Source organism: Orbicella franksi, chromosome 2, assembly GCF_964199315.1.
Source record: "Orbicella franksi chromosome 2, jaOrbFran1.1, whole genome shotgun sequence".
Taxonomy (NCBI): domain Eukaryota; kingdom Metazoa; phylum Cnidaria; class Anthozoa; order Scleractinia; family Merulinidae; genus Orbicella; species Orbicella franksi.
The window spans coordinates 31772033-31790451 of NC_138146.1; the positions used below are offsets into that span (position 1 = coordinate 31772033).

Consider the following 18419-nt stretch of genomic DNA (forward strand, 5'->3'; position numbering starts at 1 on the left):
TAGCAAACGATAGTCGACGCTTGCCTTTTAGAAAGGTAAAGAAATTTAGCATTAAAATCCAGGGAACTAGTTAGTCTTGTAACCGGAGGGAAGGGAGGGGGGGGGGGGGTTCTCCCAGAAATATTGGGCTGGGGTGTGCTGCCCACTTCCCAAAACCCTTACCCAATTTATGACCTGACCAAAAATTTGATACCCTATTTATGACCGTTGCGGTTGGAACAGTTGCCCTAAACATAATTACTTATGAAGGGCTTTTGTCGATAATGATGAAAAAGTAGCTTCTTCTAAGAACATACCTTATTCAAGACTAGAGTACAAAAACCATACCCCATTTATGACAAGACTAGCCAAAATCGATACCCTATTTATGACCTCGAAACGGCTGAAAAACCATACACCTTAGGGCCCGCACATACCTATATGACCCATATAAGGGAGTACTCCCCCCCCGGGACCTTGTAGTACGTGAAGGCTCGTGAAGGGGCCAGAAGACTCCTCCTCAGGGAAGATTTGGTGATTAACCTGTCGGGTACCCTTTAGGGCTTTTAGGATGGGACATACAGTGTGGGCAAGAAGCTTTCATATCCATATGATGGATAATTAAAAATCAAAAGGAATGAAAACGATGAATGATCAATAAACAGCTTATGCCGCGATGTAGTGGAAATTAAAGCTGAGAAGAGGGAACATGAGAGAACATGAGAGGAGGGAACATGAAGAAGGAAAATTATCTTTTTCAGGAGCCCATGATCCTGTACTTTTTCCTGTCCAAACTAGTCACGCAACTTGTTCTACATTGTTGCGTGACGAATGCTACTCTTTCAATCTCAGCCCTCACTCGGAGAAGTAGCGTAATTTCCATGCTTTATAATTTAAAATGAAGCATTTCAGCATTGCACAAATGAATAACTTTGCTTTAGTTTTCCTTTTCTCAAATAAGATTCAGCACCGGAAGTAACTTGCAAGTTCATCTCCTGCCGGTCACGTTTCCTTATCCGGGACTTCGAGTCATACTGTTTCTTTCCTCTGACATTTTGCATTTTGGTTCCTTTCGGTTTGCAGTACATGAAGTTGTTGTAGTATTTCCCGGAATTCTTTCCTTTATTAACAGTACTTAACTTCACTTCTGGGATGACTAAGTTTACAGATTGCTTTTGGGTAAGTGATGTAATTTGTAGCTTACTTTCTAAGCTTGTTCATCTTCCACACACTATGCTGACCTTCGGTATCGAGTGACATAAAATCTGTATGTGGACAATCCAATTCTATGAACTTTAATTGCTGGGCTAAACGTTTCAAACGTTTGTTGTTCTCAGAGTCGAAGCTAACGACACATAAATAGATAGTACATACAGTATTTATGGTTTCACACAGCGGATCGTATATCGAACAATGCAACCAGCATTCATTAAAAATATTATACCCTCTGTTGTTTTGCTTTAATCCTAGAATATATCAAAAACGCTTAACCTTTGTTTGTTCGTTTGTTTGTCTCGTTCTTTGTTTGGTGACATCGATTACTATTTAGGTTACAAATTATGCTATCCGTGCTTCCGAGTCGGAATAAACCTTATAAATCCTTAATTTAAATGCAATTTTACAGACCCATCCCTAACCTCTACAATTAATGTACATGTAGCACAAATTGCATTGATCAAGTTGCAATAAGCTTAAGCTTAAGCTTATTTACTATAGAAATCGAGTCAAGGCAGAGTACGGGAATGTACATGATGCCCAATAGTTCATACTAAGAGAAACTGGCTTTTCAACATATTCACTTGTTCCCCCCTTATCACCCATTGGACTTTTATGTCAGACCCCTGTCCCCTCCCCCTCCTTTACATCCAATTGGAATTTTGCTGCCCCAAAGTCACCTCACTCCAGTCACTACAGATGTGGAGATATCAGCATAATTTACATTTTGCTTTTGAGACATAGTGGAAACTGTATAAATAATTTCTGCTATCTCATGGTTCTTAGTTTTGGACCTTTTTAGTTTTATGTACAGTTATATATCAAAGTATACAAACATATGCGATTGACCCATTGATTGCAATGATCCTTGTAGGGGACAGATTTTAACAGTACAGCTGGATTTGATGTGCTGTGTAAGCGCATGAGGGATGGGAAACAAATGTGTCAGGATTTTGAGGATTTTATAAGACAGAGGTACGTTGCAGGTATTAATACCAGTAAGATTGGTTTGATTACATTTTGAAATAATTATGCTATCTATAATTGATCTCATACCCAGAGCCCAGGTCTCTTTCCCAACTGCTAGTCTACATGCAGGGAGTATGTCGGCTCTGCCAGTATGAGATCGAATTATAATAAAAAATACATGGTGGTGTGACTGCTTAATATGTCAAAATTGTGCTGTCATTTTTCTTACCTTGCTACTACAAAACATTTTGACATGTCTGTTTTAATTAATAATTATAAAAACAAGGGATCCACTATAATTGGCTAGGCTGTAGTGGTCTCCCTGCCTAATAAACATTTTATGTATATATTAAGTATCTTAGTTAGGTGAAATCAAATAAATAAATTGTTAGTTCTAAGAGTTCAGAATCCTTTTAGTTTACCTGAAACTCACTGCTATTTTGTTCAATGCATTTCTGACAATGCTCCATGGGTGATATTAGCAAACTACTCACTGAGTAAGTACACGTACATGTACAAGTAGGTATTTGTGCAAAGGAGCTAAATTTATATGTTGCTATTCTTAGAAACTATAGAAAGTAGGCACTTTGTATTTACATAAGCTGCTGCAAACAAATGGTAAAGATTGGAAGAAGAACGTGAATAATATTAATGCCTTGCCTGTGGCTGAGATAAACAACTTGAAATACTTTGAAGTTTGGAAGTCGACTGTTCAGGTCTCATATCCACCTTGTCAGTCAGTTTGTCACAATTACATCAGTGTTCTTCAAATTAATTAATTAATCCAATCTGTATTATCACATCATATCTAGGGCAGATGCTGAGGAAAAGTATGGCAAGGCCCTTATGAGACTTGCGGAAAGTGCCAAAGGCAAAGAGGAGATTGGGTAAATATATGGTTCATTTAACAATAAATAATAGATTATGAGCTCAAGATTTCTATCGCCTGATAGGACAGCCTAGCTCAAAAAAATGTGACTTAGGAGTGGCCGCAGTTTGTTAACAATGTTTTGCGTATACAGACAATGGTGTATATGATAAAAGGCTAAGTAGATTTATACTAATTGTCATTATTTATAGATGTCAGCTGATTTGATGTAATTACGGTGTATATATTAATATCGTTTGACACCAGTGTAGTTCAAGTTCTACAGATGAACTATGTACAGTACTGTAGTTAACATGTACTTGTTAAAAATGTATTTCCATGACTAATCTTGAGTTCATAATTATAATTCAAAGAAAGAAGGGAAATGTATATCATTTTAAATTATAGCCCATGTATAGAACTTTGGAAATACATTAAACTTCATACATGGGTAGCTCAAAGCAAGGTGTGTTTTATGGTAAGATGATTTGCTGAGTGACCCTTAAGCCCACATAATATTTTTAAATGAGAGCAGTATCTAACTGTGTCGCTTGTTCAATAGGGAACTTAAGCAGACAATGGCAGCAATGGAAATTGTGAGAACATCACCATAGTCCATCAGTAGAACATTGGCTGTGCATGTGCAAATTATAAATCGTAGTACATTTCGTAGGCACCCTCTACGAAACAGCAACATGAAATCAGATGAAGTATATTCTATGCACATAATATCGGAGAACGTGTGCCACAGTGGCTAATTGTTCAGATAAATGTATTTTTATTGAATTCATTTGCGGTTGTTACATATTTAGTTTGAGCAGATTTAATTTCTAGTAAGACCGATAGATGTACTGCACAGAAACCTAGAAAATTGCAAAATTCGAAAAGGTAGCTTTTAAATTCTTTTTTTTTTTTTTTTTGGTGGATGTCCTTATCATCGCTATTGTCACTGCCTATGCTACCTAATATAGAAGCAGAATTTACTCATTCAAAACTGTTTCTTTATGGTTTTACAGCTAGTGTAAATAAGGCACTCAGCCATGGATTACCCCTTGTATAGGATGCTAGTTCATTGCAGGGCCCCACCCCCCTCTCCTCTGCAGCATTTATCAAGCTACTTCTAGAGCTAATTTAAAGACTGTTTACAAGAGTCAAGGGATTGCCCATGAACATATTCTCATAAATTTTTAATTAGAAATTATACATAATGTTATGGCCTGGCATGTACATTGTACAGGTAATACAATTACTGCATATAATTCATAATTTTTTTAAAATGCAATTTTATTGGCAGGGTGAGCACTTACACTTCTACTTATAGCACTAAATAATATTAGTAAAATTCCACTAATATACTTATGCAAATGCTGCAATCTGATTGGCTGAGCTACTTGTATACTATCAGCATTAGAGTGCAGTCGCTTAACAAAATTTTGAAGGAACATTTTGATGCAAATGGATAAATAAATTCCTGAGAAGACTAAAATGTGCATGCACACAACTGAATTTCAAATGACAATTTAATCCGAGTAATCTTTGTAAGATGCAAATTTTAATAATATGGCGAGAAGTAATTGGAAACCATTATTAGAAGAAAATTTTCTGTCAGAATTCTACTAAAACAATTAGATTGTTTGCTCTCGATTTCTATGAGGTGATAGTTGATGAGGCCGAGGCCGAGGGCCAAATCAACCGTCATCTCATAGAAATCGAAAGCAAATAATCTAATTGTTAATTATACTTGCATTATTGTATACTTAGTACACTATACTTACTACTTGCACTTAACTTAAAATACATTACAATGCATTATTACACTAATTAAATTACAGTTGGCCTACTTACAATGCACAGCACTAAAAATTACTTTTTGTATGGAAAAGAGTAGATATATTCATAATACTTACTCTAGGTAATCCACATGCTACAAACTCACATACTAGTACAGTTATTGTTGTAATACTGCAGTTTTAGTGAAAATTGTAAAAAAAAAAATCATTTATTTTAATCGACTAAGTACATGTAAGTATGTCCTGCTTTAAAATGAACTAAATAAATTGATATAATTTGAAGAAGGTTGATTTAATTTTTCAGGACTCTCAGAGAATCTTGGGATGTGATTAAAACAGGTATACTAAATTTTACCTACACATACCAGCCGTTAAGTTGGCTTTTAAAAATCTTGTGGAAATGAATATATGATTGTATACCTGTAGGCCTTTGGAAGAAAAGATACAGTCAAGTACAACACAGCTTCTTTTGTCTTCACTTTATAAATCATTCCTGAAAAAGGAAGCAAAATTAATGATAGTAAAACGTTGGCCATGAATTGAAAGCACCTACACATACATGTGGAGACTAGACAGTGTTTTCATTGATGCAGCTGCAGGCAGTTACCACTTTTCCATCTATGCTCCCATCAACTCTCCCGAATTATCCTGGAGTCTTGTGACACAGACCAAAAATTCCCAGTCTCCCATATGGGCCACTTATTCTCTCTGATATGAAGGCACATGCTTAAAGTGCATTTTTTCGCTCTTTTTTTCAATTATTAATTTAATTTCAATTATTTTCTTACTTTTGCTGATTTTTGTCAGTGATTATAAGTAATTCTTAAATAAATTGTTTTTTTCCATGTTTAGAAACAGAAAATATAGGTAAAGTACATATTTCTTTGGCACAACAACTAACTGAAGAACTAGAACTGTGTGTCAGGAAGTTCAGAGAAACACAGCGTGATGCAAGGAAAAGTGTAAGATATAATTTGCCAATTACATTATAGTAAAATTATTGTATTGTATGTACAATTTGTACATTTTTTTACAATAGGTGCCATCAGTTCGGTGTGTCATTACTCAGATAGGTTTATAATAGCTTGTAATAGTACCTCCTATGGTCAATATACATGTACAAGTTACCGCATGTAAGGTACAGTACAATCATTTGACAAGATGACTATTATACTGTAGAATTCCAAAAGTAACGGCCCCTGTTACTTTCGGATTTAGCAGGCAAAGGGGTCTGCTTCTTTCGGGTAGCCGTTACTTTCAGATGGTTACAAAACGTTATACAGCAACAGCCATTTCAGACAGAGAGGACGCATAACAAAAGAAATAAAATGTTCCATTTATGTAAGTTTCCAGCTACCCACATAAACAAAGCAGACTGTCTAAACAAAAAAAGGCGCTAAACCAGTTGGCACTGTAGGGTGAATTGAAAGAATGATGGTTGCATTATAATATATCATTTGAGTCTGCCTCTAGACAAATATAGTTTATAAATCTTGGTTTGAAGAAAAATTCAGTCAAGTTTAAAATAAGCAGATAAAAGCACAGATAGCTCTTCAAGTCAATTTTTAGTCCTGCAGTCAGGCTGTTCCATCCGCATGACCCGAGGTTGAGAACAGAGAGTTCTCTTTTAGTGACTTCTTCAAAGGGCCGCTACTTTTGGGTGGGCCACTACTTTTGGGGGGACCATTTCATTTTGGGGTTGAATAGGAAGGGAAAAAAATAACATTACTTTCGGGGAGCTGTTATTTTTTATTTTTTATTTTTTATATTGTTTGGGGGGGCGGGTGTTACTTCCGGAATTCTATGATATATTTACTACTATGCACATGTTCGTGTATAGTCATATGTACAGGTATACAGGTACATTTAAAAGAAGCCAGATTTTACACTCTCTAAGTAACTGGCCAATCAGAATTCATTTCTTTTTCAATTGTAATTTTGAAACTTTGCAATTGTGGCATTATAAGTAGTTACTTGCATGTTTGCATGTAACTGAGCTGCAAACTGAATGCAGACTATGCTGAGTTATCCAGAGGCCATACAGAAAAAAACTAAAAACATTTAGATCTTTAAGTGGGCATAATATACCTATATACAATGTAAGAAAGTCACTCCAACTGTGCTCACTCCTGCAATCCTTAGTTGTTCCCAAAGGAGCTGTTAAATTCTCTGTTAATTATCAGATACTATTAGCACATAGGTTTTTAATACCAGTCAACTGCAGAGTGAAACGTTAATATTTAATAAATAAATAAATAAAATAATAATGACAATGACAATGACAATGACAATGACAATGACAATGACAATGACAATGACAATGACAATGACAATGATAGTGATAATGATAATAATAACAATAATTGCTTTGCAAAGCTTCTGGCCATGGGTTTTGATGTCATTCAAATATGTGGAGCTTTCATTCACTATAGTAAGGGGGTTATAAATATGGTCACTCATTATTTTTAGAAAGTTCTCAAATCACATAGGTTAATGTGCAATTTTGAAAACTTTCAGGACATCACTCATGCATATATGCCCTGAAATCATATACACTTTATAAATGCACTGCATTCTTGTAATTTTCAATACAAATTATGTCTTAATTTAAGTGATTTCTTCTGATTCAAAAGGTTGAGGAATCAGTGAAGAGAGCTCAAACATATAAAAGGAAGTGTTTTGATACAACTGTGAAAGTAAGTTTTAAATCACAGTAGCTGCTATTCACACACACTCACATACACATACACAGATAGACATCTATAAATCTTCTTTACGATTATTTACATGGTGGTGTTTTGAAACCAAAAGCAGACGGTGCTTTTGAAAAGCTCGAGCTGTTTTTTAGATAAATAAATGCACTCAATTTACAGCCAAAGGTGACCTTGACTGACCTTGACTGTAAAGGGCAGAAGAACCGTAATTCATTCAATCTAATTGTGATTTCTGTTAATTCCTGTCCTCTGTTTCTTATATTCGTTATAAATACATTAATTATTTTGCTCACTTTCAGTAAGAGCTGGGCCTCAAAAATTTTTATACACAAGTTTTCTTCATAGTTAAAACTGAAACTTTTCAAACTGTCCGCGAGAGTGAAAATTAAATTCTTTCAAATTTCTGAAAACAGTTGTTATGAGATACTCTTTCCCCTGGACAGCAGATTTAACAGGCATGTTAAAAGTCAGGCAGACCCCTCAGTGTGACAGTGATTAGGGAAATGGATGCCTCTTGGCTAATGAATATATATAAATGTTCAGTATGTTACAGAACAGTAAATTGTTCTTTTACTGATGCTAGTGTACCGTGGTAAGCAGGTACAGTCAAAGAAAGTCACATTATGTTGTTACGTTTATTTTGCCAAATGGTCAGCTAAAAAAGAGTTATGAACAAAGATGCCATGATGTGAATGTGGCAGAAGAGGCACTTAAGAGATCTGTATCACTTTCAGGCAAGGATGAAGAAAAGGTTAGCTCATCTTTTCACAAGTAATAATCAGTGCAAATTTCCTCCATTTTTTCAAATTCGTCTTACTACAAGCTGTTCGTAATTATGTACATATAGTTGGTTACATGTACTGTAGGGCTACGTAATTACACTTATAATCCATCAGATATTTTCGTTTGCACTCGATTGGTCTAAACGTGTTACGTGACTGAATATACCTCAGCAAAAACTGGGGAATATGCCAGTAATATTCCCCAATGTTCAAAACTTTACGTGTTGCAAAAAAAACATTTGAAGGATAACAAACTCAATACATAGCTGGAGTTTCTAAGTGAAATCTAACGTGCTTCTACCTGGTTGTAATTAATCAGAAATTACTTTCACTTTAGTAAAATATGCTTGCATATATTCCTTGAACATTATCTGTTCCTCAAAGCTCACAGTTTTCCTCGAGCTACACTCTCGGGAAGCTGTTTGCTTCTCAGAACTTTGGAACCTGTAGAACAAAATACTTTACTTGGGACAGGAAGATTCACAAGATTTTTCCGTTTGTTTTTGTTGTTTCTTGGGATAACTATGGAAAAAAGACAGCTGCATGCAGTACACAGTGTGTGTACTGCTTACTGCTTTATGTACACTACATTTTTCCGAAAATCATTTCTTTCTTGTAAAAGAATTTAGCTGCATACATGTACAAACATGGTTTCTTATTTCTAAGTTGTAAATCAATAGTCATGTACATGAATGACATACTTGTCACATGTACATGTGAGCAATAAAAGTGTCACAGTTTAATTTATTATTGTGTTTATTTCGTTTCCATTTGCAGCTGCGAACCAAACTGGGCAGAGCAAAAACTTTAGTTGACCAAACAGGTAAAAGCCTACTTGTAGACTGTAATCCTCACTAAGTTTATTAAGAGTTTCTATCATACAAGTAAATTTGATACGTGTTGTTCTTAAATGTATGGAATCTGCACATATATATAAGCATGACCCATTAAGCCGTGTACATGTAGGTTCAGTTTCACCCATAAGTGAAAAACCAAATTGGTAGCCTGCAGAACAGGCGTAATTTTTTTGCGTATTTTAGGCGAACAGGGGCGAAAGCCAGGCGAGCACGAAGGGAAGAGCGCGAAAAAATATTTTTTTCACGCTCTTCCCCTCGCGCGCGCTCGCCTCGCTTTCGCCTCTATTCGTCTAAAATACGCAAAAAAATTACGCCTGTTCTGCAGGCTACCAAATTGGTAGCAAGTTTTCTATGGGGCGCCGTTTGTAAATTTATTATTTAGACCGAATTTATGCCATTTTCCCCTTATTTATAAATAATTGGAAATGCCACAAAATTTGTTTATAAATAAGACACAAGAACTTGTCCGTTGATATGTAAATAGTTATTTTAGGTACGTCCTGATTTATAAATAATCTTTTACCATAGAGTTATTATATATAAATAACAAACTAAACAACCTCAATTATTTATAAATCAGGTCATCTCTAAAATAGTTATTTACATATCATAAAGTTTGTAAATCCCATTATTTATAAATAAATTACTTCGCCGGGAGTGTAAATTCATTATTTAGAAATAATAAATTCCACCTTGCCGAGTGTAAATTTATTATTTATAAATAATGAACTTTACTGAGTGTGTAAATTCATTATTTAGAAATAATGAATTTCACCTCGCCGACTGTAAATTTATTATTTATAAATAATGAACTTCACTGAGTGTGTAAATTCACTATTTAGAAATAATGAATTTCACCTCACCGTCTGTAAATTTATTATTTATAAATAATGAACTTCATTGAGTGTGTAAATTCATTATTTAGAAATAATGAAGTTTCACCTCGCCGACTGTAAATTTATCATTTAGATATAATGAATTTAACCGTGTGTGCAAATTCATTATTTAGAAATTCATTATTTAGAAATAATGAAGTTTCATCTCGCCGAGTGTAAACTTATTACTTAGAAATAATGAACTTCACTGAGTGTGTAAATTCATTATTTAGAAATAATGAAAGTATGAATGGCTGACCCAACGTCTCTTGCCCGATCGATTTCGGAGGCTGTTTCTCGCGCTATAAGTGAGACAGTTAATGCTGCCCTTGCTCAGGTAGGTATGCAGCCAGCCTGAAATTCAGCAGTGACAGATCTAGGGGAGGTTCCCCCCCCCCCTTATTTTGAATAATTGCGTTTAAGCGAGAATCACGCTTCAAATATCTATTGTGTAGTTCTTATTCACTCAACAATTCGGCAGCTCACACTGCAACAGGAACAACGACAACGACAACGACAACAACTACTCAAAGGCCGAGGTAACAGGTAAATTTTAAGACAAGAAATTGCTGCATGAAGAAAATGCAGAGCTTTTAAAATCGGGAAATCGAATAATGTATTTACTTGCTTAAATAATTTTTTGTAGCCTGCGAACAGGCCCACGTTGGAGCACAAACGCGCTCGGCGTAGCTGAGAGCGAGAAATCGACGGGCGAAGCCGCAAGAGGAGAAAGTCACTTCTTGGCGCCTCTTTCCCGCCGATCGCTATTCCTCTTCGTCACTCGCGCGTTTGACTCAAACGTGAGCCTGCTCGCAGGTTAAATTCTTTGTGACTTTTGTGACCTTTGGACGGATAGCTGTGTGACACACTTTGTTTGGCTTGATCAAGTCACGGCTAGACATGTCTATTCCAGGCAAGTCCAAAGATCGTACACGTAGAAAGCTAAATTAATTTACGTTTAAACCACTGTTGAATAGACCTTTTTCGACTGGGCGGTTTGTTGCCCCATTTCAGACCATGTGATGATACTCTTGAGAATTCGTCCTTTCAAATTTTCAAATAGTTGCGCGTATATGAAAAAATAATTTTTAGATGAATAAAAGAACAATTCTCTAGAGAATATCACGTGGTCTGTAATGGAACAACAAACCGCCCAAGCGAAAAAGGTCTATTTCAATAGAAATCAGACCTTTCACTTAACACGCCAAGCGATTTTTATTTTCTTCGTGCAGCAGTTTCTTTTCTTAAAATTTACCTGTTACCTCGGCCTTTGAGTAGTTGTTCCTGTTGCAGTGTGAGCTGCCGAATTGTTGAGTGAATAAGAACGACATAATAGATATTTGAGGCGTGGGGTGGGGGGGGGGGGGGAACGGGCCCCCGGGCCCATCATCCAGATCCGCCACTGCTGAATTTCAGGCTGCATACCTACCTGAGCAAAGGCAGCATTAACTGTCTCACTTATAGCGCGAGAAACAACCTCCGAAATTGACCGGGCAAGAGACGCTGGGTCAGCCATTCATACTTTCATTATTTCTAAATAATGAATTTACACACTCAGTGAAGTTCATTATTTCTAAGTAATAAATTTACACTCGGCGAGATGAAACTTCATTATTTCTAAATAGTGAATTTACACACACGGTAAATTCATTATTTCTAAATGATAAATTTACAGTCGGCGAGGTGAAACTTCATTATTTCTAAATAGTGAATTTACACACACGGTAAATTCATTATTTCTAAATGATAAATTTACAGTCGGCGAGGTGAAACTTCATTATTTCTAAATAATGAATTTACACACTCAGAGAAGTTCATTATTTATAAATAATGAATTTACAGTCGGCGAGGTGAAATTTATTATTTCTAAATGGTGAATTTACACACTCAGTGAAGTTCATTATTTATAAATAATAAATTTACAGTCGGCGAGGTGAAATTCATTATTTCTAAATAATGAATTTACACACTCAGTAAAGTTCATTATTTATAAATAATAAATTTACACTCGGCGAGGTGAAATTTATTATTTCTAAATAATGAATTTACACTCCCGGCGAAGTAATTTATTTATAAATAATGGGATTTACAAACTTTATGATATGTAAATAACTATTTTAGAGATGACCTGATTTATAAATAATTGAGGTTGTTTAGTTTGTTATTTATATATAATAACTCTATGGTAAAAGATTATTTATAAATCAGGACGTACCTAAAATAATTATTTGCATATCGACGGACAAGTTCTTGTGTCTTATTTATAAACAAATTTTGTGGCATTTCCAATTATTTATAAATAAGGGGAAAGTGGCATAAATTCGGTCTAAATAATAAATTTACAAACGGCGCCCCATAGTTTTCTGCTCGAGAGTCAATAAGGGGAAGGCAGACTGGTCATGCTCCAGCTGAATATCCTATGTGCCTTGAATGAATTACGTTGGCTGAGTTTATTTCTTAATCGTTTTAGACACAGCATACCAGAATTCAGTGCGCAGTCTTGAGGAGGCCCGGGTGGTTTGGGAGAAGGAAATGGAGCTGTGTTGTAATGTAAGTTTGGCAGTGCTCTCTTCGGTAATTTATATTGACTTAAAGTAGTTAGATTAATAATTCATGCATCACTCAGCTCAAATAGTTTGAACTAGGCTCGTGTACCTCATGATGTACATGAATTGCGAGTAGGAGGTGGTGGGAAACGTACACTGCATACCATCAACTTGTGTGTATGGTTGATAAAAGGCTTAGAAATTGCTTAACAAAATAACGTAGGTAACAACTAAACGTTTGAACGTTTGCCTTCTTTAAACGATGTCAAAAAAAAAAAAGAGAAAAGAAATGAGAGGTTAAAATCGGAGATCTAACGAAAAAATGAATTATTGAATATCAAAGTCTTGCATTTGGATTTATTACTACATGTATGTTCCCCCACATGTGTGCATCTTTTTCAAGTGAGGTGCGCTGCAACAGCGGGTATGACTAAAATATTTTTCAAAGTATTTCATCTGTTTTTGCAACGGCATACGGATGTCCACTGCACCAAAATACTCAGAAATAACATTCATAAACAATTAGGCCTAATGAACTGGAATAACTCAGGCACCCATTCAGGCTAATACTTCATTTGATTTAGAAATCACACATGTACAAGTATCCGGCTGTTTATTTTGTTTTGTTTTTCCCTTTTGTTTTACGCATTGAATATTCAACTGCATTTTTCTTAATAGCGTTTCCAAGACCTCGAGGAGGAGAGAATTGCGTTTCTGCGGAATGTAATGTGGGCCTATACTAACACCAGTTCAATGAACTGTGTTAAAGTTGACGAGGTGAGTAAAACACTGCCTAAAAACTTGAGATGGCCATTATTGATATGGCAATGAACGATAAAAAAGAGAATTCCGATTGGTCGCTGAACAGTCCGCTCAAAATCTAATTTCAGCGAACTGCGCTGTCAAAACATTGCGCACTGAAAAGAAAACGTTACAAAAATGTATGTTTTTTTTGGTGGAGATCTCTGTTTCCTTCATGTTTGACGGACAGTTTCAGCTTAAAGTGACCTGAAAAACGAAAATAATGTTTTGTTTCCATTAGACCTCGAGGAGGAAAGAATTGCTCACTTTAATTTGTCAGCAAAGTTTGAAAAGAGCCATTATGATAAATATTTTATTGAACAAGCTTTCTCGGTTGTTTCAAATGTCTTATCATGATCATATGCAACTTTCCGTTCGATCATAGATTTGTGAAGAAATGCGAAAAAGTCTGGAGCATTGTGTAGTGGATTCGGACATTCATTTGTTTGTTAGTATGAAAAAAACTGGATCTGAAAGACCAGGTCAGTGAGTTTAGTTTTCATACAAACTGTATCTTTAACTTAAACAAGCTGAACAACTGAAGGTTAAGGTAAAGTCTGTGTCGGGCCAAGTTCTCCAGACCGTCAATTTAGCCTGCGGTTTCCGTGGTATCAGGCGACTAGGAGTATTTCTACTCCTCCCTGGATGGGATGCTAGTCCACAGGGTTACCCCCCTCCCCACAAGAATTGAATTTGCCAGAAACCATTTATGCGCCTGTGCCTTGCCCAGAGGCACAACGCAATGAACCTAGCCGTCTCGTGACTATTTTCGATTCCTCCAATCAGTAGCTACACATGACAACGCTCAGGGTGACTGTTCAGAGTACGTTTCTTAACAGTCAGATCTTCTGGAACTTGATAGCACAAGCTGTGATATATATTGTTGGTTGCGCGTGATGTATTACCGTTTTAAAATTGCTGTTTGAGTTTGTCGCAAATTGGAAACCAAACGCTGGGGCTTGCCATTTCGGTAGTTTTGCATATACGCAGGCATATTATTCACTACAGTATCGCTTCATAGTGGTCCTTTCCAACCTTAATTCGATGAATACTGTGTTAAATGAGTGGTATTTCTTTTTTGTTTACAGCTAAAATAGAATATGAGAATTATTACATGACGCAGTCATCACAGAAGGTCTTATCACCGGGCAGTAATGTAAATATTAGTGGTCCACTTTCTGGGACTTTCCAGCATTCTAAAGAAATCGCCAGAGTACAATCATCACCTGATACGCCTAAAACAGCTATGCGCCGTCCTCAAATGCAACTACCTGATATCCCTGCACCAGGTAAGATGCGACCGACATTACCTCCCCTCCCCCCTCCCTCGGATATCCCAGTGAGCAGCTGGTACATCTCTATGTAGGTCTTCCCAGGCTTTAAAAAGGCTAGTAACCTTAGTACCCTCTCTCTCCCCCCCCCCCCCCCCTCTCTCTCCCAGCTTCCCTCTCGTAACTGTTTTCTCTTGCTTGGCAAGGAAGTAATTTGGACACAATCTGACTATTTGGAAAAAAAAAACGTTAGCGATTAGACTTTTCACAGCCTCTTTATTATTCGACGTACGCGAAAGAAAAAGCAGGCGAAGCGATCGTGAAGCACGAGGGGTTGTGGGCGGGGAGGCGAGCGACGCGAGCTAAACGAAGTTTTGTTTTTAATTTGTTTTTAATTTAAACATATTTGTTTTTTTGTTTTCCCCAAAAGCACCGAGGCTTATCAAGGGGGATTACAATATTACAATTTTTACTCCATTTAATTTATTCAGGCTCACAAACCATACACGAAAATTGCACTAAAAACGAGCTGGCGTCCAGTTCTCTTGCGATTCTATCCGCACGTTCAACGATGGAATAAAAATACGAGGAAACAGAGGGCTGTGAACAGTGTAGTTAGCGATTGCAATAATTGTACTCGAGAAAATATCAAAGGTCGCGTTTTTTGTTTTAATTAATACCTTTGAGAAGCCGTGCCAGTAGCGAGTGGAAGTTAGATAAAGGCCGATTCCTTTTGATTTTTGATTGATTTTTCTGACACAGGAACGAATTTACTGGAAGTGAGTTGAGTGTGCGCAGCAACCGTGCTTCTGGCGCGAAAAGTTGAAATGAATGATAAATTGAGGGTTAAATCGATCTGCTTTCAACCAATCAGATATCAGTATTTACGGTCTCCTGGTTACTCGCTGTATTATTCCAATTTATCAGTTATTTTCTCCACAGAACCTGTTGATGATTCAATGTACTCTGCTGTGGACCAGACCAACAAGCCAAAAGATACAAATGTAAAGAAAACTCAAGAACAGTATTGTCGCGCGGAGTTTGATTACGAAGCACAAGGCGACCACGAGATATCGTTTAAGGCCGGCGATCTTATTAAACGTCTTTATGATGAGGATGAAACTTGGTGTTGTGGAGAACTCAACGGAAAGAAAGGCATGTTTCCAAAAGCTTTCGTGGTATTTATCACCAAGTGACACAGAAGCTACAGTTGTCAAACAAATAATGAAGATAGAATTGTCCTTTACGTTCTTGCAGAACAAGAGTTTAAATTTGACGAATAAATTCCAATTACGGAGAAAAGTAAGAAATGATCCGCGCGCGTAAAAATATTAAGCACTTAGCGGTTTATCAGTTGATAAAGGTAAATTATCACCGTAGCGAGTTGGGAAGGTGACGGTTTCAGCCTTAGCCTTTTGTGAAATTAAATACCTTAAAATTCCAGTGATAAGCCCTGAGTTTATACAACTTCATTTAAAGGAGCTACGTGACGGTTTTCGCATCTTGAAAAGTTTAGCCTAAAATATTCAAGTTTGTCGTTTGTAATCCGTGTCATTCTTCTCCATCCTTGACCATCCTTGTTCCTTTAAGGTTTCTTTTTGTCGTTTTGGTGTGTTTCAATGTTAGTAAACTTTTATTGTCAGGTTTCCTTCAGTTTAAAGGTAGTTTTTACGAGGCCAAAATAACTCAAATTAACGTGACTGAGCTTCTATAAGGGTTTTGGTTGGGCTTATAAGCGGTAGAAAACAACAACAACAACGTTTTGAAGTAAGCTGATAGAACCAACATAAAGTAGTATATAACGATTTTTATCGTCTTGAGAACACAAGTAAGGAAACAAACACGCGAAGCACAAAGGCCGTTGCTTATAGCTTTCTCAACAAAGTAAAAGAGGGACTATATCCGGTAGGGGGTCTTCTAACCGGAATAGGATTTTTCTTGTAATATAGATGGGCCTATGATGGGCCGTAATTTTACGGTATTATAGCACGCACCTTAGCGATATTTACTTAGGCGTGCTTGGAAGGACGGAAGGCTTCATATGTTTTACAGATGTAATGCGATACTGTTAAAATAATTTACGAGGTGTTTTGATCTTTTTAACTCTTTCTAAGAATAATTATATTTCAGCAAGTAATTTTGATTTTATAACTAAAAATTATTTTCAGTTTCCTTTTTTTATAAAGAAGACGCTGAGGTAACTGATTATCAGGAATATTTCTTCAATATTATTTATGGCAGCTCTGAAATGTTACGAAAGTACAGTTACTCGGCGAGCGCTATTATGTTATGATTAACGTCATTTTATCTTACGTTATTGTTTCGATTCCTGACGATGTGGTGTTTCAAGGTTGTCAACGTGAGTTTTTTTATGAACGGATAGTCAGGAGGCAGTTATATGTTCTGTAATATTTCCGATATAAATATAGGCGAATAGGTAGATGTGACATGCCAGATAGGCAAGTCCATTGAACATATCAAACGGCAATTTAAATCACTCTGGGTTTCTGGGCCGGGTTGTTCAAAACCTGATTAAGCTAACGAAGTATTAGCGTGAATTTTGATTTCTGTTTTGCAGACGTTTCACTGAAGTTTTCTGTTTATATTGCTTAGATATTCTTCAGTTGTGATAATCTATACAAAACATGAGCAATGAAAGACATTTTCATAGTAGATAAGATAATACCTCGGATTAATTTAAACCCTTGGTTAACTTTAACCGGCTTTCGAACGACCTGGCCCTGGGGAATCAGAGCTATTATGAAGCTCTTCAACAGGAACTGGTGTAAAAATGTGGCGTGAGAAGGAAGTGAGTCGCTAGTCACAGTACCCTAGCCTGTGAAGAGGAAAACAATCAGTGATTAAAGCCATCTAAGCGTCCAGCGCCCTCGGCTTGTTGCACTTTGGCTCCAGTCTCCACTCATGGGCTATTTCAGTGGTTTGAGTCGCCCTGAACATTGCTATAAAGTAGAATGTTAACATATAGAAAAAATTGGGCTATTAATTAAACAAGTTGGAGGAGCTAATTATAAATGTACGTGTATATCATGTCGAGAAGACTTTAAAAGTAAACAATGGCAATTTTAAAACCAATAAATTCGTTAAAAAAACCAGTAACGCGAAAGAATCAAATATATTTGGCTAAAACAGCTACTTCAATTTAATTGAATTCATTAATAGGATTTGAGTCGTAAATTTTTCAGGTTCGTCCAACAATGTTGCGCCCGGGCATGCGCACTAGTTCGATTTTCAACACCTAACATGTCGCAACCCGTCGCAACAGGGTGGCCAAACGCACGCAAGATGTTGCGGCCAACAATGTTGGGATATGTTGCGTTTAAATGTTGCGATCATTTGGCCGGAGCTTTCAAATGCGAGGCCAACAATGTTGCGACATGTTGTGATGAAATGTTGCGATCGTTTGGCCGGGGCTTGAAAATGGTCAAATTTGAGCCAACAAAACACCCAGCATGTCGCAACATGTCGCAACGCGGTGGTCAAAAGCACGCAACATGTTGCGCCCAACAATGTTGCGATATGTTGCGTTGACATGTTGCGATCGTTTGGCCGGGGCTTAACGGCTTGCTGAGAATTGTTCAGAATATATTATATGTAAGCTATAAATGGGTAAATGTAGTTGAAAGGTTTGCTAGAGTAGCTCTCCGCGTGCAAACTCAACATTGCACGCTTCACAGTTTTCTATTTTGTCGCCGATCCAGTAATCCTTGACAATAATGAGAATGCTGTAAACT

The 18419-nt window shown here is 36.7% G+C and overlaps 1 protein-coding gene across 1 annotated transcript; it reads left to right on the plus strand.

Moving 5' to 3' along the window:
- Window positions 1–155: 155 nt before the first annotated feature.
- LOC145479317 (proline-serine-threonine phosphatase-interacting protein 1-like) lies at window positions 156–18388 on the plus strand. Its single transcript, XM_081457655.1, has 13 exons — window positions 156–1158; window positions 2069–2169; window positions 2976–3050; window positions 5126–5160; window positions 5674–5783; window positions 7455–7517; window positions 8191–8286; window positions 9095–9140; window positions 12520–12599; window positions 13274–13372; window positions 13782–13878; window positions 14485–14685; window positions 15610–18388. Exons 1-13 carry the CDS (start codon window positions 1132–1134, stop codon window positions 15861–15863), a joined length of 1284 nt encoding a protein of 427 aa, XP_081313781.1. The 5' UTR covers window positions 156–1131; the 3' UTR covers window positions 15864–18388.
- The last annotated feature ends 31 nt before the right edge of the window (window positions 18389–18419 follow it).